The sequence below is a fragment of the Festucalex cinctus genome, chromosome 10, assembly GCF_051991245.1.
Source record: "Festucalex cinctus isolate MCC-2025b chromosome 10, RoL_Fcin_1.0, whole genome shotgun sequence".
In the NCBI taxonomy this organism is placed as follows: domain Eukaryota; kingdom Metazoa; phylum Chordata; class Actinopteri; order Syngnathiformes; family Syngnathidae; genus Festucalex; species Festucalex cinctus.
In genome coordinates this window covers 14,827,523-14,849,573 of record NC_135420.1, presented here as the reverse complement: position 1 = coordinate 14,849,573, position 22,051 = coordinate 14,827,523, and the positions used below count along the sequence as shown (strand labels likewise).

The window sequence follows — 22,051 nt, the reverse complement described above, 5'->3', positions numbered from 1 at the left end:
AAGTGAGCATGCTAGTGCTAAGTTAGCATGCTAATGTTAGCTGAGCATGCTAATGTTACGTTAGCATGCTAATGCTAAGTTTTTTTTTAATTTTTTATTTTTTTATTTTTTTTTATTTATTTTTTTTTAATTATTATTTTTTTTTTTTTTTTTTTTTTTTTAATTTTTTTTTTTTTTAATTTTTTATTTTTTTTATTTTTTTTTTCCTAATGCTAAGTTTAGCATGCTAATGCTACGTTAGCATGCTAATGCTAAGTTAGCATGTTAATGCTAATGCTAAGTTAGCATGCTAATGCTACGCTAGCATGCTAATGCTAAGTTCGCATGCTAATGCTAAGTTAGCATGCTAATGCTACTGCTAAGTTAGCATGCTAATGCTACGTTAGCATGCTAATGTTACGTTAGCATGCTAATGCTAAGTTTTTTTTTTATTTTTTATTTTTTTATTTTTTTTTAAAATTTTTTTTTTTTTTTTTTTCTTTTTTCTTTTTTTTTTTTTTTTTAATTTTTTTTTTTTTTCCTAATGCTAAGTTTAGCATGCTAATGCTACGTTAGCATGCTAATGCTAAGTTAGCATGTTAATGCTAATGCTAAGTTAGCATGCTAATGCTAAGTTAGCATGCTAATGCTAAGTTAGCATGCTAATGCTAATGTTAGCTTAACATGCTAATGATCATGCTAAGTTAGCACGCTAATGCTAATGTTAGCTTAGCATGCTAATCCTCCTGCAAAGTTAACATGTAGGAAGTGACCCAGAGTGCGTTCGGCTTTCCGCCTTGCGAGAGTCAGCAGTCACATCCAAAATTTCCACGGGAAATTTTTTTTTTCTAGTTTATTTTGTCACTTTCCATCATTGAATTGGGCAGCAGTATGGAACCACACCTTCTCCACCTGCTCCTTCCCTGTGGCATAAAGTTTGTGTAAAATCAAAGTGCTGCTCTTGGATAAGCGCAACAAATATTCCTTATTTTCAGGGTAGCATTTCGATATGGACAAACACAAAACTAATTGCTGACAGATGCGAGACAGGACCAACCAAAAGAGGCAGTCTCTCTCGGCCGCGTTGAGGGGGAAGACGCTTTCCCAGCCTGCTAGAACAGGTCCAGCCACCTCAATGGGGTTCGGGTGCAAATGCATCATGTACATGATGGTGATGGCGAGCTCATAGACGTAGCAACCGAAGTTCATATCTCCAAAATCAATGATACCAGACACCCTGTAGCCTCTGCTCTCATGAGCTTGTACAAGCACATTCAGATCGTTTAAGTCCCCGTGAATGAGGCCTGAGGGAAGGCAGACATAAAGCAGGATATAAGCAGTAAACATCAATAACAGTTACAATAACAATCAGCATTATCTGACAGGCTAATGGCTAATTTAGCAAACCCGGTATTGACCAACTTCTACTAGTCAGTTATACCTTAATGCTAAAAATAAATAAATAAAAAATAAAAAATATCATAGCCTACTTACACTTGCGGAAACTGTGGTGCCTGTTGGCGACAGTAGCTTTGTACTGATGGAGGACGGACATTACAACCTCCTGGAGAGGGTCTCCATCTAGTACATGAATGTATTTCTCCAGTATGGGGACATTTGACAAACTCCATTTGAAATTGTCCCTTTGCAACTTGTCAAGTTGTGGATGTTCCATCTGGGAACAAAACAGGAAACACCAGTGTATGCGGGCAAAAAATAAAAAATAAATGGTGTGCATTCAAATCTGCTTCAGCGAGGCCACTGTCAATTTGTATGTTCTCTCAAAGAAAAGAGAATCTGTAGAATGGCACTCTTGGAAATGTACCTTATTGACAATTCCAAGATTAAGTTACAAGTCAAAATGGCGGCCTTATGCTGCATTCGAGGAAGTTTGAAGTCGGATATATCCAACTCGAAGTGTCCCTGTTTTCAACCTTGAGGCTAACATAAACAACAATCAAAACAGATCAATTCTTTGTTTTTCGAGTTAACACAATCGTTCCAAATCATGTTGTGTCACGTGAACATGTTTTGTGTTTTCATTCACCTCCAACGCTTTGAGGTCGGAACTGACACAACCCGAGTGAGATAAATCCGACTTCACACTTTCCTCGAATGCAGCATTTATCCTCTATGAAATGACCCTTAACGTCGTTTGAAAAGCGTCGGACTTCGGGTCGTTGTAATTTGATTTGTGAGGATTAATTTGATTTGAAAATGTGGTCAAATATTGTTAAACTACGATAACACTATGTCTGGTTTGTATGCTAGTCACAGACAAAAGCACAACAATATGCCCTGGAAATGAAGTGTTGCATTGTGGAAATATAAGAAAATGCCAGGATGTTCGGAATTCTCAATACAATGTAACTATAACAGGGAATATTTAGCCAAATATGTTTTAATAATAATTTCTAACAAGAAGCAGAGGTTTTTCTGTAGTGGTTAAAGGCACTTACCAAGTTGACTGCATTAGCAGCTGGCTACCAACACTTAACAAGGTAGCTGCTAGCTTTAAAGCTAGCCTGCAAGAGCAGGAATCTGATCGTGTAAGGGGGCAATTGTGATCTTCTGTTTCTCCCTTTGTGACTTTGTTGTGTTACCTTTCTTGTTCCGTCACTTAGTCATGCATTATCTGAATGCCTTCTAAGTTCAGAAGAGGTTTTGCTGTGACCCAATAGTTTTGTTCCTGTACAATACTCCCTTTTTTTTGCAGTTTGTATTGCGATGCAATCAGACATAACTTTGGAGAGGGGGAGGTGAGAAAGAAGCAAGAAAAAGAAAAACCGTCAACAGCATACCAGAAAGGCAACATATTAAATATCGAAATTCAAACATAATGAAAATAAAACAGGGTAGGTTCTGTGCAAGTTAATAGTAATATATTTTATTATTTCTGTTCATTTAAGGTGAATCAGATTTAAAAATTAATTAATTAAATTGCACTTTGCTTCAGTGAACTGCACATTCTAGTTTACTATATGAAAGATGTCAGATGAAATTATTCATGTTTGCTGTCATGTCAAAATATTCATAAGCATTCAGGTGGACAGCTGGGAAAAAAGGGGGGACTTCCAGTAGCACAAAACAGTCACACAAACGCGCACCTCTCTGAGGATGTTGTCCACTCTGGCTGCAGTCTGGCCTACTTCATAAAGTAGACATGGTGAGAGAGGAGCCTTGGAAATAGGGATTCCAGGCAAATACGTCAACAGGCGCACCAGACACTTCTGCAAGCCATCGCCACAATCTGTCAAAGGTCACAATCCAATAATGGTAGTGTGCAAATTGAGACCATCATTCTGAAGTAACTGGTTTCCTACCAATGTCTTTCAGGATCATGTCATGCCCTGTGGTCGTTTTCAGGACCGTTTGGGTCGGAAGTCCATTCTCATGCAGGAAATTCATGGCATAAGTCTGCAGTTCAAACAGGATGGGGTCCTTACTGTCCTCTGAGTTGATCATCTTCAGCACATACTCGCCTCCTTCAACTGCCGCAATATAAATGTTCTGGTCTTCAAAGCTGGGCAAATAGCGGAGTTCAGAGGGAGTCAGGTTGTAGTGATTCTTCACAAGTTCTGCTGCCTGGGACGGGCTGAGGGTGGGTGTTATCGGCTTCACTGACATTTTGCTGGGGAAAAACAATACAAAAGCTATGATGCAGCACACTTGTCATATTGCTGATTTCTCCTACTCTTTACAAGCTCGTTAGGTCCAGATGCCTTTGGACAATGAGAGATCTTACCTTTGTTATTGATATGGGAAAAGTCACATGTAGAAGAGACAGTTGTAACGTTTTTGGCATTTGTTATCCTGACACTGACAGACCTTTTTTTTTTTTTTTTTTTTAAACTTGAGTTTTCAAATTGCTTCACAAAGTTTTAAGTGGCATTTCCCCTAAGGGAAAACGCAGATGTTTGCATCTAGTTCTTCCGGTCTTACAGTCGTTATATTCAGCTATGGTTGGTATTTCCTTTACAAGATTTAGCTGAGGATAAAAAACTGTAGTTGTTTCCTGAGGATAGCACATGATGTGGTATGCTTTGGATGAAAAGTTTATCCATACTTCTCACTTCACATATTTCCAATCAAAAAGCCATCCTGTCCAAAAAGTGTGATTTTAGAAAACTAAAATTTTGTGCAATTCACATTTCATGACTGTTACGGCTTCTTCGGCTCAATAAGTGACTGCAACGTAAAGGACACCAGTGAGATAAAACAACAACAAACAAGGTTTTATTTAGAACAATCAAAAAGAAGTTAAACAACAGGAATGGATACCCCAAACCAAAAAATATATAAGTGGGGCCAACACTGGGCCAACCCCAGTCAAAGGCTGTCAAATGTTGTCCCCCTAACATATAAGGACAAAAATGTAAAACAAAACAACAAAAGGAAAAACAAATGAATGGGTCTACCGGCAGTCACCAGCCCAAACTAAAACAAGAAAAGCTCCAGCATGCTACTCGAGGACCGGAGCTGGGTAGCATGTGGAAAAAGGGGAAAATACAAAAACAGACAAACCTCACCATTGACAATAAGCCATGTTATGTCAAAAGGAAAACACTCACCTCCTCAGCACTACCCTATTTATCCCCCTGATGATGACTAGACGACCAGGTGTGGATAGTCAAAAGAAAACGGGAGCACATAATGACGGCCAGAGGGAGTGCAGGCTGACCATCAAGTCCACCCAAACGACTCTACATCTTTTGTGTCGACTCGAGTTTGGGTTTTTCAGAATTACAAAGACTATAGTAGTGTAACTGAATAGCTCCAATTGCCCAACAGAGGTACAAGCATCACTATATAGAATTGATATATTATATACACAAATACACAAAGTATATTAAATGTTGGAAACTTTTCAACTCACCTCAGATTGTGTGAAGGTGTTCCGTGGTGCAACTCCTCAAATAAATTGTCTACACTACCTATGCGGTGTCATGTAGTAATAGCATTAAGTGACATCTAGTGGCCCATTGTGAAACCAGCAAAAATCTTAAAAAGTATATTTTTAAAATGATTTTGATAGTGAAATAATACTTTATGTTTCAGTGAATTAACCATTAAATACATTTGAATATAAACTTCTTAATTTTCAATTAATTATTAATATTATTCATCCCACTTTCTTGACATGCTCAACAATTCACTCCCATTCAAAATTCAAAATGTTCGGTATATTCAATTCACCTTAAGATACATTTTCAACATTCCCTCAATTCCCAATTAGGAAAAAAATCCGTTTTTTGTTTTTTTTTTACAACCAAAAACATTCCACAAATTCCACCTAAAACATTCCTTTCTGAGGTGGCAGTTATAGCCATTTCTATTCAAAATTCAAAATGGTCAGCTCATATCACCTTGCATTTCATTAGGATATCTTTCACCCACTCAGAACCTCTCATTGAAAATAATTCTACGTCTGACCATAATGACCCCAAATTGACCATTCATTTCAAATGACACATGGGGACCGACCGAAAAGTGATGATTAGTTGGTGCAAGGATTCCGCCAAATGCCAGCGATTTGCACCGTTGAATTTGATTTGAATGTTAGATAATTTAAATACCTATGATCTATCTATATCATAGATTAAACATGTGAAAATTGCGCTAAATATTTCGAAGTTGAACGTTGACATCAAGCGCAGAGAAAGACAATTTCGAGGTGACCAACGCCCCTTGAATGCAGCATTGGGGGCGGACGTCTCTTTTGAGATATGAGAACACATTGAGCACGTTTGGCTAGCAATCGCAACTTAGCACACGGCGTTGAAGCACGAATCAACATGTCGGGAAAGAGCTTTCGAGTAAGCGACGGGGACTGGATATGTCCTGATAAAAAGTAAGTTATTGCTCAATACAAAATGACCAAAGATTGTTGGCGTAAAGTATGTTTGTTTATTATTTTTTTAAATGTGTATCTTGAAGAAGCTGCAGGTCAACTTTGTTTAGCTTGCTAGGCCCTCCTATCGTTCGCCACAAAGTAGCCGACGATCGTCATCATTCTTATTATTTCGCCTCAAAATTGAATAAATCCAATCAAGGAAGCGAGATTTGGTTTCTTGTGCAGATTCGATGGATTTAATTTTCGCCGATTTGTTTAATGGCTGGCTTGCAAGCTAACGAGGCGGCTAACGTTAGCGGCTTTCTACGAGCCTCCACTTGACTAACGATTGTTTTTGTTTTTGACATTGAGGGCAAAGTGTCATGTGAGTTTTAACTCTGGACATAAATATCAGTACGTAGTTTTAGATGCAATACTAGCGTCTCAAGTAGCGGGCAGCTGCAATACTTGGCTGTTTTCATAATGGAACGTGTTTCGAAGTGCTGCACCAGTTAGAATGTATGTTTTACTTATGTGCTGATTTTTTTCTCTCCCTCAGGTGTGGAAATGTAAACTTTGCCAGGAGAACAAGTTGTAATAGATGTGGAAGAGGTGAGTTTGTTGTGAAAGGCTGCCTTTTCCAACTATTGAGTCAGATCACATTTTACATGAGAAACATGTAAACATGCTCACTAGTGTGAAATCTGGGCCTGCTAAATCAAACACAAAGGTAGTATTCTATTTGAAAGGTAATAGGTGAGTACGCAGGTTAATTGTACCCTCCTCCGCCTTCTATTGGAATAACATTTAGTAGACCTGCATGACTAAATACTTTATTTGTAGTAAATAATTATTGGGCCAATGAAGTGGAATTGGGTAATTTCCTGCAGCACACCTCAGTTTTTGGAAATTGCTGATGTAAGATATATTGTTGTTTGTTTTTGGCGGGGATAGAGAAAACCACAGAGGCCAAGATGATGAAAGCAGGAGGAACAGAGATTGGGAAAACTCTGGCTGAGAAGAGTAGAGGACTGTTCAGCGCTAACGATTGGCAATGTAAAACGTAAGTGTCAATCATGGCCGAAAACCTATTAACTCATTCACTCCCAGCCATTTTCAAAGAAGCAATCCCGTTCGCTCCCGGCTGTTTTACTAGATTTTGACTGGTTTTGCAAGGCCCACAGAATATTGTGTTCTATTGCTATAAAAGCATGGAACCTATCAAAAGAAAGATTAAAGTCTCTTCTTTCATCAGGAAAAAAAAAAGTCCTGGTTGATCTCCTTTGCTCTGCTGCCACCTGCTGGCCGTTTGTGTAATAACTACAATTTCTGCAACTGTTCTTTGCAGTTGAGAGACTGCATCAAAGCCTTATGTTTGCTCTATCATTAAAAAAACAAAAAAACAAAAAAAAACGTATAAATACGTCTTTGGGACACTTAAAACATTAAAAAACGTATTTACACGTTATTGGGAGCAAATGAGTTAAGTTGTATCTCTGTTTATTTTATGCTCATGTTTATTATCCTCTCTCTTGCCCTCATGAAGATGTGGAAACGTTAACTGGGCGAGACGGTCCGAGTGCAACATGTGTAACACTCCCAAATATGCCAAGCTTGAAGAAAGAACGGGTACTTTAGCAAAATGTGCATCATTCTAGCATATGTTCAGTTATGCAATACAATCTCTCATCTTTGCCTCTCCGATACACTTCCAGGTTATGGTGGCGGTTTTAATGAAAGGGAAAATGTGGAATATATTGAGCGAGAGGAATCTGATGGTGAATATGATGAGGTGCGCCCTTTCTCATGGAGCTTTTTGGGAAATGAATATTGGTGTTCAATGACAATCATGTCACAATGAAGCTATTTTTTTTAGGTACAATAAGTGGCTCCTTGGAAAGTAGTTCATAAAAACACAACGCATACATCTCTTCAATAGACATTTTCAACGTGTTTGTGCTTGAACAAGTGCATGTAAACGATGAACGTGTATTTATAAGCCGTAAATCACATGATGAGGGCGTAAAAATGTTGTGATGCCACAGGCCATCCAGATGGAAAATATAAAGAATAACAGGTAGCAGAAGAAGCTTGCCTAACTGCTAGCTTGTCTTGCTAGCTATATTTTGGTTAGCAAGTCTCCTTGCACATTGCTTATGTTATACACAACACATTCATGGCATTACTAAACTTACACACTACTTTACTACTAAAGCACATAGAATGTTTTCTGTTGTGAGTTTGTCATCGGACAGCAATGATATGATGATTTTTGTGGTTGCGTGTTAACACCATGAACACTTTCTTCCCTGGTTAAGTAAATATCCCATTTATGTCACAGTTTGGCAGGAAAAAGAAAAAGTATCGTGGGAAGAACAGTAGCAAGACGTCATCCTCAAAAGGAAATGATAAGAAAGAAGCCACGAAAAAGGCTCAGCCACCACCGGAGGTGGACGAAGAAGAGGAGGATGACGAAGATGAAGACGGTGACCTGTCCAAGTACAAACTAGATGTAAGCGCAAAAGCCCGCAGCCAGACATGAAAAGACTTTTGAACGAATCTTGCAGAATGCGTGTGAAGTCCGACGTTAACGTCGGCAAAAAAACTTGCGTTCAGGATGACGACGAAGATGACGAAGACGGCGACCTGTCCAAGTACGACCTGGATGCCAGCGATGAGGAGAAGGAGCAAGCTAAGAAAAGGGGCAGCCGCTCTGGCTCGTCCCGTTCCCGCACGTCCTCATCCAGCTCCAGTTCTCGGTCGAGGTCCAGGTAAACGGGTGCAGGTCAAGGGTAACGCCGGGCAAAATGTCAGTATCAGCTCTCAACTTTTCTTCTGATTAACTGATCGACATACTTTCCATGTTGCTGTTTTTCTGTTTGATTTAGCATGGTTTAGTCCCTCTTACACTGCTCCTCAATTATGTGAAGATACATTTTTGAAATTATTTGACTTAGAGAATCCATTCACATGCTGCAATTCACCTGTTAAAACAGCAGATGGTGCTATAGCCATGTATTTTTAGGTACATACAAAAGAGACCAGCCAAATTAAACACTGGCTTTCTCGTCCTAAAACCTCATATGTAACTTGTGTTAAATATTTATATGCCATCTCTAGAGAGATGTATGTCCTTTTGTTTGTTTGTTTTATCATCAAAGTGTAGCTCAATGCTAGTTCTTCTTCTTTTTGAAAATATTGGAGAGTTTTTGTCTGTTTTGTCTTTTAGATCCGGTTCTAAGACCTCCTCTAGTTCCCGATCAGGATCTCGCTCGAGGTCCCGCTCCAGGTGAATGAGGTGACATGCACTCTCTTCCCGCAGAGAGTGTTTGTATGGGCCCCAAGGCTCGGCAAACAATGTTCTAATCTTAGATTTCATTTTTTTATGGCTGCATTAGGATCAGTTAGAGCAATACAAATTTGCTGTTTTTGTTAAAGGACAGATCACATTGGTAGTTTTGGGTACATATTTGGCCCCAATGTTATTAGCAATAAGCTGCAATTTGATTCCAGTTTCAAATCTTCCCGTTTGGCCACTTGATATGCTCGTGCATACATAAAAGTGAACTGATGAGCAACCTCTATAGCCGTAGCTTGTACTTGTACTCTGAGGCTGCATCCTGGTACTGATCTTTCCCAGACCCTACTGACCTCACTGCTTGGTTTATCCCTCCAAAAGATCCAGCTCCAGGTCTGGAAAGGGCTCCTCACCCCGGAAGAGGTCCGCCTCCCCGCCCTCCTCGCCCGAGGGGGGCCAGAAGCGCAGTCGCTCCAGGTCGTCATCTGGAGGGAGAAAGCGGAAGCGCTCTAGATCCCGTTCGTCCGAAAGGTTTGGGTTTAAAGTGGAATACCACAGTGGCACTCACTATAGCCGTTTATCGCCTCGCTCACGACCTTGTCGTGCTGGTTTTCATGATCTTGATTTGATACAAGTACACTGAGGTGAATGTTGATGACTATCCATGCTAATGTATCGCCCCTTCCCATCATGTTGTGTGCTTTCAGGCGCAGCAACAAGTCCTCCGGGTCCTCCCATTCTGGCTCCAGTTATAAAAAGAAAAAATAATAATTTTAACGCCTCAGCGAAATGAACCTCGGTGCAAGTGCATGTTTCCCCTCACAGGAACAACCACATCCATACAGTATGCTGTTCACCCCCCTAACGTCCACACGTAACAGTAGCTACTCTGCCTATATTTCAACACGCTCTCTGCCCAACTTGTCTACCAATATATACATGGCCATTTAATGTAAGTGGTTGGTCCCTTACTTAGGGTAATGTTGGTGGCAGTATATCAGTTGATCTTTGGGGAACTTCCCGGGACACTCCCCCTTTAAATGCAACCGTTTCAGGAAAAGTACATGTCGGATTATATACTGACTGTTTGTTTACTTTGTTTTTAAGGTAAGTATTGCAAAGCTTTTATTTTTCACAAACAGCAGAAAATTTCAATTTAAATGCCTTGAACAATTAAACGCTTATCATTAGTGTTTACCAGAGTGAGGAAGCGATTTGATTAAAGTACTCCCCATATTAGTGTTCCAAACTTTTTCTTTTTCTTTTTCTTTTTTTTAAAGAACATCGTGACAATTCATGCTTTATATAATATACATATGAAACAATGGTTCGTGTGTAAATAAAGTCTTGTCAACTTGAGCACGTGTCATTTCTCGTAATATTTCCAGCATACATACAAAATGTTTAACCTTACAATGAGAGCTTCATTTGAATCATTTAGGCTGCATCGTTTTTTTGTTTATTTTTAAATAAACAGCAGTTTAGTATGTTGCCAAATTGCTAAGCTGCCTAGTTGTAAAACTTGGATAACTTTATACCACACGCCTTGGGGTTTTTTTTTTTTTTTTTTTTTTTTTTTTTTTTTAATAAAAGTTGTAATTTTATTTTTTTAATCGAGGAACACGTCATTTGATTAATTCAAAACACATTACGAAAAAGTTTCATGTATAACTTGGATTGTCGACAAAACCAGCGGGTGGCGCTCATTCTCTAAAAAGTCAGAAGACCAATTGTTTTTACGCCTGTATATTTCTAAGTTTGAATGTATCAGTATAGGTAAAAAATAAAATAAAAAAAGTGTAGAATGATCTAAGCCAAGTAGGCTACTCCATACAGCCCGAGACAGTTTTTTAAATAACATTCACATTATGGTCGATGTCATCCACCGCCAATCATATTGAAGACTGAAAATTAAATTTTTTACTTGTGTTCCTCCAGGCCGTTGTATTATATGGAGGACCAAAACTGCCAAAAATCGAAATAAATAAATGACTAAATAAATGTCTAAAAGTGAAAATAAAAATGAATATAAAAAAATATATAATTCCAAAATTATATCTAAAAAAATATAAATGGAAATAAATCAGTTTTTATTTTCACTTTTCGTCATTTATTTATTTATTTAGACATTTATTTAATTTAGTCATTTATCTATCTATTTATTTAGTCACTATTTAACTATTTGTTTAGCCATTTATTTGTTTATTTCGTCATTTATTTAGTTATTTCGAATTTTGGCAGTTTTGGTCCTCCATGGTATTTTATATGTGGCAGTGCCACTGCAAAATCTTTCCCATGTCGTTAATATGGGATCTCACGAGCACTGTTTATTGACCTTAATTATCACGTCTATCGGGCTACGGTTTAGGTATGTTACTTTTTACTCAAGTCATAAACGAAGCAAGCAACAAACAATAATGAAAAATGTCACTTGTTATTCACACACGTTTAAAACGGCAAACATTCTTTCAACCATTTTATTTGGAGGAGGCACTAGACCTCCACGGCAGTTCCGCCTCCGGCGCGTAAAAGGACTGGGGGCGCTTTTTACGCACAGAGCTGCTTGCTCATCTCATCCTCAGTGTGAACTCTGAAGAGATGTTGGCCACACGCACGGCTTTTGTGATTCTTCTTTGTTTCTTAGCCCGTCCGAAAGGATGACTTCGGACAAGTGCGACTTTGTGGGCTCGCAGAGCAGAATAGGAGCCATGCTGACGTCCAATGTCACCAAGTCAGCAGGGGAAGAAAACGCTACCAGGACGGACTCTGCAGCCTGCGGTTACGTGTCGGTTGTCTTCCCCATCACCATGATGGCCACCGGCATGGTGGGCAACTCTCTGGCTCTCATCCTGGTCTACATTTCCTACAGGAAGAAGGAGAACAGAAGGAAGAAGTCCTTCTTGCTTTGCATTGGCTCTCTTGCGCTAACGGACTTGTTCGGCCAGCTCCTAACGAGTCCGATCGTGATCTCGGCTTATCGCGCCGACCTGAGATGGGAGCGCATCGATTCGTCGGGCAACCTGTGCGCCTTCTTCGGCGTGTGCATGACCACCTTCGGCCTGTGCGCGCTCTTCATGGCCAGCGCCATGGCCATCGAGAGGGCCACGGCCATCACCAACCCGCACTGGTACTCCAACCACATGAAGACCAGCGTGACCAAGCAGACTTTGGTGGTCATCTGGTGCCTGGTGTTGCTCTTCGCCCTCCTGCCCGTAGCAGGTGTGGGCAAGTACACGCGTCAGTGGCCCGGCACCTGGTGCTTCATCAGCACCGGGGACCGAGAGGTGCCCGGCAACATCTTTTTCTCCTTCACTTTTGCCTTACTGGGGATTTTCTCGCTGCTTGTCACGGTGTCCTGCAACGTGGTGACCATCCGCGGCCTGATTACTCGCTGTAAGACCAAGTCTGGCACCTCTCAGGCCTCCAAACACTGGGAAAGACTCACCACGGAGACCGTCATTCAGCTCATGGGGATTATGTGCGTCCTGCTTGTGTGCTGGTCTCCTCTTCTGGTATGTTATCGTGTTATCATTTTGACAAAATCGTTTACAAACTTTTTTTCCAATGTGATCTTTAACTCATTCAGTCCCAGCCATTTTCACTGAAGCAATCCATTTACTGGATTTTGATTGAATTTGCATGGCCCACAGAGTATTGTGTTCTATTGCTATAAAACATGGAATCTACCAAAAGAAAAAATAGTATCTCTTCTTTCATCAGGAAAAAAAAGTATATTTCTATCTGTTTCTGTTTTGCAGCATCAATTAGCATTAGAATGTAGCTAAGTTTCATTACAAATCTGTTTAAAATAGTGGGGGAAAAAAATTGTTTTTTTTGCAACATTGCCCTGTTTGATTTCTTATACTCTCTGCTGCCACCTGTTGGCTGTTTTTTGTAATAACTATCATTGCTTCAAGCGTTTCCTTCATTTCAGAGGCTACATCAAAGCCTTCTGTATGCTCTAGCATAAAAAACAAACAAACAAACAAACGTATAAATACGTCTTTGGGAGCAAATGAGTTAATGAGGTAGAAAACTAAACAAACAACTGATATGTGGTTGCACACGTGTACACACTTATAAAGGCTGTGTTTAGAACTAAACAATCACATTCAGTCATGCTAAATTGGAGTTAGTACAGTGGTACAAATTTGGCGAATTTTAAAGTGGTTTCATGGGCTTTTCCTGACATTTTTGTAGTCACGTCCTACAGCAAAAATCAGTCTGCAGAGAGTTTCCTCAGCATCAGAGGGATCTCATTGCACAAAGGTATCAGCCAGGAGAAGTGTAAAAAAAAAAAATCAAAGCAGTAAATATAGCCTATGATGGAACACAGTGACAGCTATCATCAGTTGGAAAATATGAGGCCACACTGCTCGTGACAACTGGATATGGACCAAAAACTGATGAAAAGATGAGAAGGGAGGTTGCCGAGAAGTCAACAGAGACATTGAAGGAGCTGCAGAAATCTCTGGAAAGTACTCTCTGTTTAGTAGGCACATGTCAACAATCCCATCTTTTTCATATGTCTGGGTGGCCAAGACAGGAGCCTTATCTTGCAAAGAAAAACATCAGAGCCTGCATGGCTTCATTTGCGAAAACACACCCACACAGTTGGAATCTCCCAAATGCTTGTGGGAAAATGTCCTATGGTATTTCCCAAAAAAATTCAACATAACTGTTAAATGTTCACTTATTTCTAAAGAAAAGAAAAAAAAAGAACATAATAAAGTTAAGTGAAAATTTAAATCCATAAAGAAAAGTTCCATGACAAATGTTTGCGAACGTAGCAATTTTGGGGGTTTTGTCAGGGTTCGCAAAAGGTTTCAAAAGATGTTGGCACACAATGAAAAATTGACACGAAAATGTTTGCGACAAGTGAAAACTAGTGCGTTTTTTGGCCCCCGATACCCCGATTACAATACCCAGCTTTGCAGTATCGGCCGATGCCGATACCGTACCGATACCTAAGGTTTTGTTTTTCTTGATACGAAAAAACGGTGCTTCTGTTGGTTCAGAGCATTCAAGGGCCAATAGGATATCTTAGATCGGCATGCAGTGAACATGTCACAAATCAGTGAATGTCGTGCACGAGCAAGACACAAGATGCTGCATCCAAAGTCCTATATTAGCGTTGGAATTAATAGTATCGGCATGTTACTTGTTAGTACACACAGATACCACTGTTTTAATGCAGTATCGGCACCTCTGCCGATACCAGTATCGGTATCGGAACAACACTAGTAAAAACATCTTTGCAACCTTTTGCAACATTTTACGAACAATGACGAAAACACAAATTCACTAAGTTCACAAACATTCGCGTCAGTGCGATACCAGCTTAATGGTCCTTCCGATTTATTTAAATAAAAAAAAAAATAAAAAAAAAGCCAACAGGAAGCATGGTGTTGGCAGGTTCATGTTTTGAGGCTGTTTTCTTCACCTGGAACTCGGTCTATAGTCTAAGTGGAGGGAGTTATGAACAGTTCAAAAATAGTAGTCAGTGTTAGCACGAAACGTTCAGACTTCTACTAGAAAGCAAAGTAAATGACAGCGAAAGCCTTCTAGAACATTTCGACTCAATTTAACATGACTTTAGTGTGATTGGTTAATTTTGAACACTGCCACGTACCACTTTCTTAAGAAGGTGTGTAGAATTGTGCAACCACATTATCTGTAGTTTATTTTTAATTCTCCTCTCAGGAAGACTTTTATTCAAATGTGTTGTCTTAAAATGGTGGGAAATACTTTGGAATTATTTAACTTGGTTTCATTTTTTATATATCACAAAAAGCCGGCATTTGAACAGTGGTGTGTCTACTTTTTCACTGTATTTGACATTGGAAAATTTTCGCAGCACACCACTAAAAAATATTGTGCCTGCAACTTGTACCATATTGAAAGTTGTTTCTCATATTGTGAACCTCTCACATAGTTAAACAAATGATTGGCTACTGCAATCCTACACCACTTCAAAGTCAAACAATAATCACCATGATGCAGTATAATGTTCAATGAATACTCAGGCAGTGTCAATCACAATTGAGCATTATTATCTTTTTGAAGGCAGTTAGCTGACACAACTCTTATATTACATCTTATTAGATTGTAAGTGGTCATCATAATAACATCATGACCAGGCTATTACTGTCCATTGGGAAAGCACAACAGATTCGCTCAAAAGCCAGCACAATGGGAGGAAATCTTGGACTGAAGTCAGATACATGTAGTTGCCATGTGTCTGAGTAGTTGGCTGAAATAAAGAGAATTGAGATAGAGAGAAGACAGAAGGCTGGTTTCAGCCTGTATTGACCAGACTGGATGTCGCTATGCAGTTCCCAGGAACAGCTAGCAAGCAAATAGAATGTACTCAGTCTCTAAAACTTTGAGGAAAAATTACTTCAGACAGACAAGGGGGAGAAAAAGTTCAGATCGTAAAGCTGATAACAAATGGGTTTATTGGATCAAAACCACAGGAGAATGGTCCACTGTGCACACTGAAGCACACCGAGGGAAAAAAAAAAAAATGAAAAGAACAGCGCCTTATATACAGTTTTGCGAGGCCAAATCCCCTTTTCTGATTGTCATGATCTGTATTTGTTTTGTTTTGCTTCATGGTATGTCTTGTTTTCTTGTTGTTCATGTCTTTCTCATTACGTTTTTGTGTCCACCTGTTTGTCAGCCCATGTGTGACGCGTCTACCAATCAGCTCCCTCAGCCACTTGTGTTGTGTCCAGGTGTTGCTAATTGTCTCGTTGCTTTGCTTGTATTTAGTTCTTGGTTTGTGTTCAGTTCTTGTTGGATCATTTTGTTTTGCTTTCCCTCCTCATCCTGGTAATACTGTCTATGCAAGTTCAGTCTAAGCGTTTGTTTCTTTGAATTTGTTTTGATTTTGATGTGTTATTGATAGTTTCAAGAGCCTCGTTTTCTTCTTCGGTTTCGTTCATTAAACATTTTTTTGAGTACACCTGTCTTCTTCCGGGACTGCTTTCTGCATTTGGGTCCACTGCATTTGGGCCTGATTAGGTTAGCAAAGAGGCATACAATTACCGGTAGTTAGTCGCTTACTGTGGATGCAGTCAGCATTTCATTTGTATGAACTATACCATGTACTACTACGAAGTGGTTTTAAAAAAAAATAAAAATAAAAATATAAAAAAAAAACCACAAAGTTCCCCAACAATTGTTAATATTGAGACAAAAATGTTCCACATTAATTGTAAGTAGCTATAGTGTTTGAACACAGTTGAATTAAGCAACAAAATCCACCTGTTTTTATCCATCTGACGGGGCGGCCATTTTGCCACTTGCTGTTGACCGAAAATGACATCACAATTGTTCATGAACTGAGGAAATGTAATGATACAATCAAGACGACCGGCAAATCGGAAATGTGTGTCATCTGCCTCACATAGAAAAATTGTGTGGTGTCATTATGATCTAGAAATCATGGCAGTGTTCAAGTACAACAATCAAAAGTAAAAGATTATACAAACTAAAGTAATCAGATCTTTCCATACTTTTCCCAACATGCCCTGCATGGAAAGTAGCGTGACAGTTCAGTTCGGCTCACTGCTATCTTGGAACAGAATAAGTCTAGTCTAGTAAATAGAAGGATGGATCGCTTTGCGGTTGGGTCTCTTGGGCTCCAAATAGGATGTTTTTTATTTACCTGCACAAAGTGCAACGATATGGTGTAGGACACTGGCCACTATTTATTTATTATTTTTAGATGTGAAAACTCATAAAAATCTAATACAGGTACTCGAATTGAAGCAGTCTTGCTCTTGGAAGTGGTTTGTAGCGAAGCCATGACATCATTGCTTTTTCTAGCCATGATCTCATCTAGTGAATAATCATTATTCTAACAAGTGCAATTTGAAAAAGCGTCACAAGAAAAACAGCTAATATTTACACATAGTCGTTACACTGAAAGTATTCGTGCAATTTTATGCGCGGCACAAGTGATGCGCTATTTACTCTTGGTGCCCTGAGGTGTAAACCGCCGCGACATTCTACAATATTATGATAGCATAATCCGCAAACAATTTGTCAGCCAGATATGGACACGCATCCACACCAACACACACACACCCGCATTTGCAGCTGTGTGTCTCTGGAGATGCGTCATCTCCTTTCAGCAGCACACCAACAAGAGCAGACGCCACAATGTTCTATTTGATTCCACACTAGCCAAAAAAAGGTGTCCATTTATGTGCCTCAAATTAGAAACCCAAGGGGCCATTATTTCACTTCACACCGTCTACCTTAAAAGGTACTGAAAATGTTCTTGTATATTTCCAAGCTGACAGACTGCACTTTTCAAAGAATGTTTCTCCCCATTGCCAGGCCTTGAACAGACAAACGGTGCCCTCCCACTCGAACACGGCCCCTGCTATCCATTAAGGCCCAATCCACTTAGCAGAGTTCTGTTTGAGGGGTCTGTTGCATGTGTTATGAGGGCATGCATTGTCAGTCACGTGTGTCCGGCCAAGGACATTATTGGAAAGCACGTATGAGTCTGTGTAGTAGCGAAGATAGTAAAGGTTCTGTGACAGCTTCTCATTGTCCTTGTAGGAGCGTATTGTTATAGTATGCATTTTGTGTTATTGCATTTTGGTCATTTAGAAATTGCGTGCGAATCCTGGGAGATGGCTTTCCAAGATGAAGGACCTCTTATTGAATCGGGTTGCATTTTTATTTAAATTGGTAGACGGAATGTCTCTGTAGACTTCTGAGTTGACACATTACATCAACGAAGATTAACGAGTCTGTTTCAGAAGCCCGAGCCGTTACATTTCCTCATGGAGTTTCACAGATGGTATTAATCATGTACGCAATCTTTGTCTCATCAGTCCATCTTTCTCCCAGAATTTTTGAAGCTTGTGGCAAATTCATAGCGTTCATGCTAATGAGTTGTTAGCATCTGTAATTTGTTCATATTCAAAGCCGAAACTCCTACTCTCTGGGGGTTGTTGCAGATCTCATTAACCGTTATTTCGCTGTCTTTCGTCATCAACTGCTACTTTATTCCTTGAGCTACCCGTTTGATATCTATTATAATACATGATTTGTACGTGATTTATTTCCTCTTCAGGATAGTCCAAATGGTTGTATTGGATCATACATCTCTAACTTTATGAATGTCATCTTCAAAGGTAAAATCCTAATCTGAGGGCTTTATTTTCACGCCCAGAACAAGCTCAGCGCAAAGTTTTGTCATGACTCGAGTCATGCAGGAGGTATGTTTGGGTTTTGTCTCATGTCTGGGGTCACGCCTGGGTTAGGTTTGAGTTCATGACCTGTTAAGTTGAGGTCAAGTATCCGTTTTGTACTGATGTCAAGGATCTTTAATGCTATGTGGTGTTAGGTAATGTCAGGAACTATCTGTAAGAACTTTGTGATGTCAGGAATCTTTAATCGCGTTGCTGGCTCAACAGCCAATCAGAGAATTCCATGTCAGTACTGGTACTCACATGTCTAGCCACAACCAATGAGATTGATTGACTGTCTATAAGTGTCTGAGAAATGTGTGTGTTGGCCGGATTATTACTCACTGTTCTCTGTGCATCTCCGCAGCCCAACGGGGTTTGGCGTCTTGTGATTTTCGATGCATTCTCGTCGTTTTTCGTTTAGTCAAGTTGTGTGAATAAAGAGTTAAAACATTATTTGCGTGTGCACTTTGAGATCCAACCCCCAGCACACAACAGTTGTAGACACATGCAGTTAAAATTTTGTATTTGGGCCGTTGTGGGAGTGGACACAGCCAAATCGCTTGCTGGTCAATGGAAGTAGCTCCTTCCTTCCCTTTAAAGGCGGAGGTCAACTAAAAAAAAAAGTTTCTTGACAATAATATGTTCTATGCAGCCCCACTAAAATAATACAGTATTCTGGTTAATATTGCGTTAGTGGAATATGAGTTAAGCAGCAATATCCAGAAGTTCTTATCAGTATCTGAAGGCGGCCATTTTGTCACTTGATATCAAATGAAAATGGCATCAAAGTCACTCAGGTTTCAGGTGACAACAAATCGCAACTCAGCTTCAGAAAACAGGTGAGCTGTGATTGGTCGTTGCCTGAGCAACTGTGATGTCATCTTCTGTCGACAGCAAGTAGCAAAATGGCTGGATAAAAATGGCTGGATTTTGCTGCATAACTCATATTCCACAAATGTAATGTTAATCAGAATGTGATGTTTAGACTGGTGAGGTCACATATAACATATTGTCAAAAAATGTTGAAGGTTGACTCCCCCTTTAAAATCATACAAAGCATTTCTAAGGAAGTGCAAGAAGATCTCCACTCCACAAACTATATAGATGTATTATTTCAAAACGTATTTACTATTATTATTCCCATGTAAGGTAAAGACTTGAACGACATGAATGTCTCCCTCTACAGGTGCTGATGCTGAGGATGATCTCCACCCAGGTGTCCTCTCACGAATGTAATTCGTCAGCCGAGAGCTCCCATCCGTCGTCCTCCGTGCGAGACGTCCAGTTGGACTGCAACTTCTTCCTGACCGCCATCCGCCTGGCCTCGCTCAACCAGATCCTGGACCCGTGGGTTTACCTGCTCCTCAGAGAGATCCTCCTTCGCAAGTTCTGCCTGGTAGCCAACGCCGTCTCCAATTGCTCTGTAGAGGATCAGAAGGAGACTCAAACGGCTCTGGATGCACTTAATAAGCAGAAGCAAGAAAGCCTCCAGCAATCTCAAAGTAACAAAGGAGACTTTTGAATGAGATTTTCCCGTTTTATGACACGTTGAGTGGAGATGAACGAAGTGGAGATACTGCATGTGGAAGCGAATTTTTCTTTCTAAAAGTCACCTGACATCATGTGAATACATTCCATATCATAACCCGCCAAAAAGTCTCCTTTTGTTACTTTTCAGTCAAATCATTTCCAAGAAGCGTGACTTTAAACTGGAGTGATGCATCTCTTTCTTTTGTCATCACATTTTTTTTTTTTTTTTTTACATGAAGATGTAAATCATTTATTGTACAGGAATGTAACTATTTTTGATGAAAAACAGTTGAAAAGAAAAAAGGAATGTAAGATTATTTATTCATGATGAATGTAGTGGTAAATCGCTTACAATGCTACCTATTGGATATCGTTGAATGTAAATACTTAAACAAGCCGTACTACTGCAAAACTCACAAATCAACTACAGTGTCACAGATGGTTTTCTTCCATCAATTTAGTATGTGAAGTTGAATTAAGTGTTGAGTTTATTCAAGATGTACAATACATTTTTTAATAAGGGTTGTGAAGTTTGTTGTTTGTGCCAAACGCTCAGCATGAGCAAAAAGCAACTGTTGCTGTTTTATGTTATGTAAAAACACCCGAATATTTCTGATTCCAGTGTGTTATTTATTTATTCAGGTATTCATTGCGGGGGGAAAAAACCCTGCCGTTTTTAACATTCTCACATAGTAACATAGTAAACAAGACGCCACGACTGTGCCTTCTCAGCATATTAGCCAGCTGGATGAGTTTTTGCTGGCCTGTCACGTGCATACAACACAAAATAGGAGCTGTGTGCTCATTAACCCCCAGTGTAAATTTCCCATTTGCATGCTCATCCAGCTAATAAGATGGAACAAGCGATATGATGAGCGCTAATGTACGTGTGATGAGCTAAATTTACACTTGACCTCTTGATTTTTGAACTTGCAGCTTAACAAGTTAACGAGAAATCACCACTCAGTGTAATTGATGCTCCACTCATTTTAAGTGCTGCTTTAAAAAATTGAGAGCATTCATTGTAAGAACATGTCGATAAACACCTCCACGACATCTTTAATTGTCACATTTAACAACAAAGTGTTTACAAGTTGGTTTGCCTCAACCAGCTTCCACGTGAATCTGAGCCAAGCGATTCTCATTTGACTTCATCTACACACGAGAGAAAAAAAAAAATGTTGTTTTGGGGTTAAAAGGGATTTTGGGGGGGTGGGGGGGATTTTTTTTATTTATTTATTTATTTTTCAGAAGGGTGTTAAATGACAATGGTGTATTTTGGTTTTCAGATATAAAAAATTACTTTTATATATGTTTTTCTTTCTATCCACAAACATATTATTGCACAAATCAAAAACGAATTTTATCAGCTTTTTTTTTTTTTTTAAATCCAAAGACAACTCTTTTTCTTTGGTTTTTAAACGAAAATGAATTTTAAATGTGTATGTCTGGCAAAACAAACAGTGGTCCACCAGGGGGGGAAAAAAAGGAAGCATACTAATGACAGTGTACAAAATAAATCATGGCATGAGAGTGAACTGAGGAAAAGGAGGATGTCTTATCCAAATATTAAAACCTAACGAGTTTGCCAGTTTATCAGTTTCCAAAACTTTAGAGGTAATGATGTTTGGCTTCATTAAAAGGTCACTAATGTTGTTCAGCTTGTTCTTACATAAGCTTCATTTTTAGCTTTAATTGGCAGATCTGTTTATCTAGGTGAAGAACACTTTCAGCTGGAAATCAAAAATTGTTATGACAGTTTTGATCTTGTGTGTCTGTTTGTCTTCCTGATAAAATTATAGACAGGTTGACTGACAGACATTTAAGTGACAATGAACTTTCATGTTCGTCCTAGGAAAGAGTGTAATAATTTCTTGTATATTCATCCATTTTGCATACATTCCCAACATATATCTGTAAAATATTACATACGTCATACAAAGTGATCATTTTATCCAAGTGAAAGGCAGAGAAATTAAAAACAAAAATGATTTGCGTTGAATCCGTCGTTACTGACCCCTGAGACCCGATTCTCAGATGAGGGCTATATACACTGCAACATTTTTAATATTTTATTTTTTAAGTTCAATGCCTGCGTGTTGAATATGGGAGTAAAATAGGAATGATGTAATTTTGCAACCTTTGACCAAGTCTGAAGTCAAATGTGCATTTTTGATTCATTTGCAGTTGGAATGT

At 39.2% G+C, this 22,051-nt stretch overlaps 3 protein-coding genes across 7 annotated transcripts; 2 read left to right on the top strand and 1 right to left on the bottom strand.

The window, feature by feature from the left end:
* Positions 1 to 830: 830 nt before the first annotated feature.
* On the bottom strand, positions 831 to 5,362 carry LOC144027344 (hydroxylysine kinase-like). 4 transcript variants are annotated; one of them, XM_077534774.1, is made up of 6 exons: positions 4,856 to 5,040; positions 3,303 to 3,610; positions 3,087 to 3,229; positions 1,474 to 1,654; positions 1,037 to 1,283; positions 832 to 902 (listed from the first exon to the last, which is right to left on the bottom strand). In XM_077534774.1, exons 2-6 carry the CDS (start codon positions 3,604 to 3,606, stop codon positions 851 to 853), a joined length of 927 nt encoding a protein of 308 aa, XP_077390900.1. In that variant the 5' UTR covers positions 3,607 to 3,610; positions 4,856 to 5,040; the 3' UTR covers positions 832 to 850. The 4 variants fall into 4 exon arrangements, with proteins under 4 accessions (XP_077390899.1, XP_077390896.1, XP_077390897.1 ...); XM_077534773.1 differs by lacking the exon at positions 4,856 to 5,040 and adding an exon at positions 5,346 to 5,362 and having other exon boundaries at positions 831 to 1,283; XM_077534770.1 differs by having other exon boundaries at positions 831 to 1,283; positions 4,856 to 5,042.
* Positions 5,363 to 5,665: 303 nt separating this feature from the next.
* zranb2 (zinc finger, RAN-binding domain containing 2) lies at positions 5,666 to 10,469 on the top strand. 2 transcript variants are annotated; one of them, XM_077534776.1, is made up of 10 exons: positions 5,666 to 5,830; positions 6,372 to 6,424; positions 6,767 to 6,875; positions 7,359 to 7,441; positions 7,528 to 7,604; positions 8,154 to 8,324; positions 8,429 to 8,583; positions 9,042 to 9,101; positions 9,492 to 9,641; positions 9,818 to 10,469. In XM_077534776.1, exons 1-10 carry the CDS (start codon positions 5,775 to 5,777, stop codon positions 9,876 to 9,878), a joined length of 975 nt encoding a protein of 324 aa, XP_077390902.1. In that variant the 5' UTR covers positions 5,666 to 5,774; the 3' UTR covers positions 9,879 to 10,469. The 2 variants fall into 2 exon arrangements, with proteins under 2 accessions (XP_077390902.1, XP_077390901.1); XM_077534775.1 differs by having other exon boundaries at positions 9,492 to 10,469.
* A 1,166-nt stretch (positions 10,470 to 11,635) lies between these two features.
* Positions 11,636 to 21,037, top strand: ptger3 (prostaglandin E receptor 3 (subtype EP3)). Its single transcript, XM_077534377.1, has 2 exons — positions 11,636 to 12,622; positions 19,512 to 21,037. The coding sequence occupies exons 1-2, from the start codon at positions 11,768 to 11,770 to the stop codon at positions 19,845 to 19,847; spliced, it is 1,191 nt and encodes a 396-aa protein (XP_077390503.1). The 5' UTR covers positions 11,636 to 11,767; the 3' UTR covers positions 19,848 to 21,037.
* Positions 21,038 to 22,051: the final 1,014 nt, after the last annotated feature.

Excerpts from the sequence above, each read along its gene's own strand:
- zranb2 (XM_077534775.1), top strand. The coding sequence starts at position 5,775 with ATGTCGGGAAAGAGCTTTCGAGTAAGCGACGGGGACTGGATATGTCCT. Across the intron at positions 5,831-6,371 it reads TGGATATGTCCTGATAAAAA|GTGTGGAAATGTAAACTTTG; the intron begins GTAAGTTATTGC and ends TCTCTCCCTCAG. Across the intron at positions 7,442-7,527 it reads CAAGCTTGAAGAAAGAACGG|GTTATGGTGGCGGTTTTAAT; the intron begins GTACTTTAGCAA and ends ATACACTTCCAG.
- ptger3 (XM_077534377.1), top strand. The coding sequence starts at position 11,768 with ATGACTTCGGACAAGTGCGACTTTGTGGGCTCGCAGAGCAGAATAGGA. Across the intron at positions 12,623-19,511 it reads TGTGCTGGTCTCCTCTTCTG|GTGCTGATGCTGAGGATGAT; the intron begins GTATGTTATCGT and ends CTCCCTCTACAG.
- LOC144027344 (XM_077534773.1), bottom strand. The coding sequence starts at position 3,606 with ATGTCAGTGAAGCCGATAACACCCACCCTCAGCCCGTCCCAGGCAGCA. Across the intron at positions 3,230-3,302 it reads CATGATCCTGAAAGACATTG|ATTGTGGCGATGGCTTGCAG; the intron begins GTAGGAAACCAG and ends GACCTTTGACAG. Across the intron at positions 1,655-3,086 it reads TGGACAACATCCTCAGAGAG|ATGGAACATCCACAACTTGA; the intron begins GTGCGCGTTTGT and ends TTTTGTTCCCAG.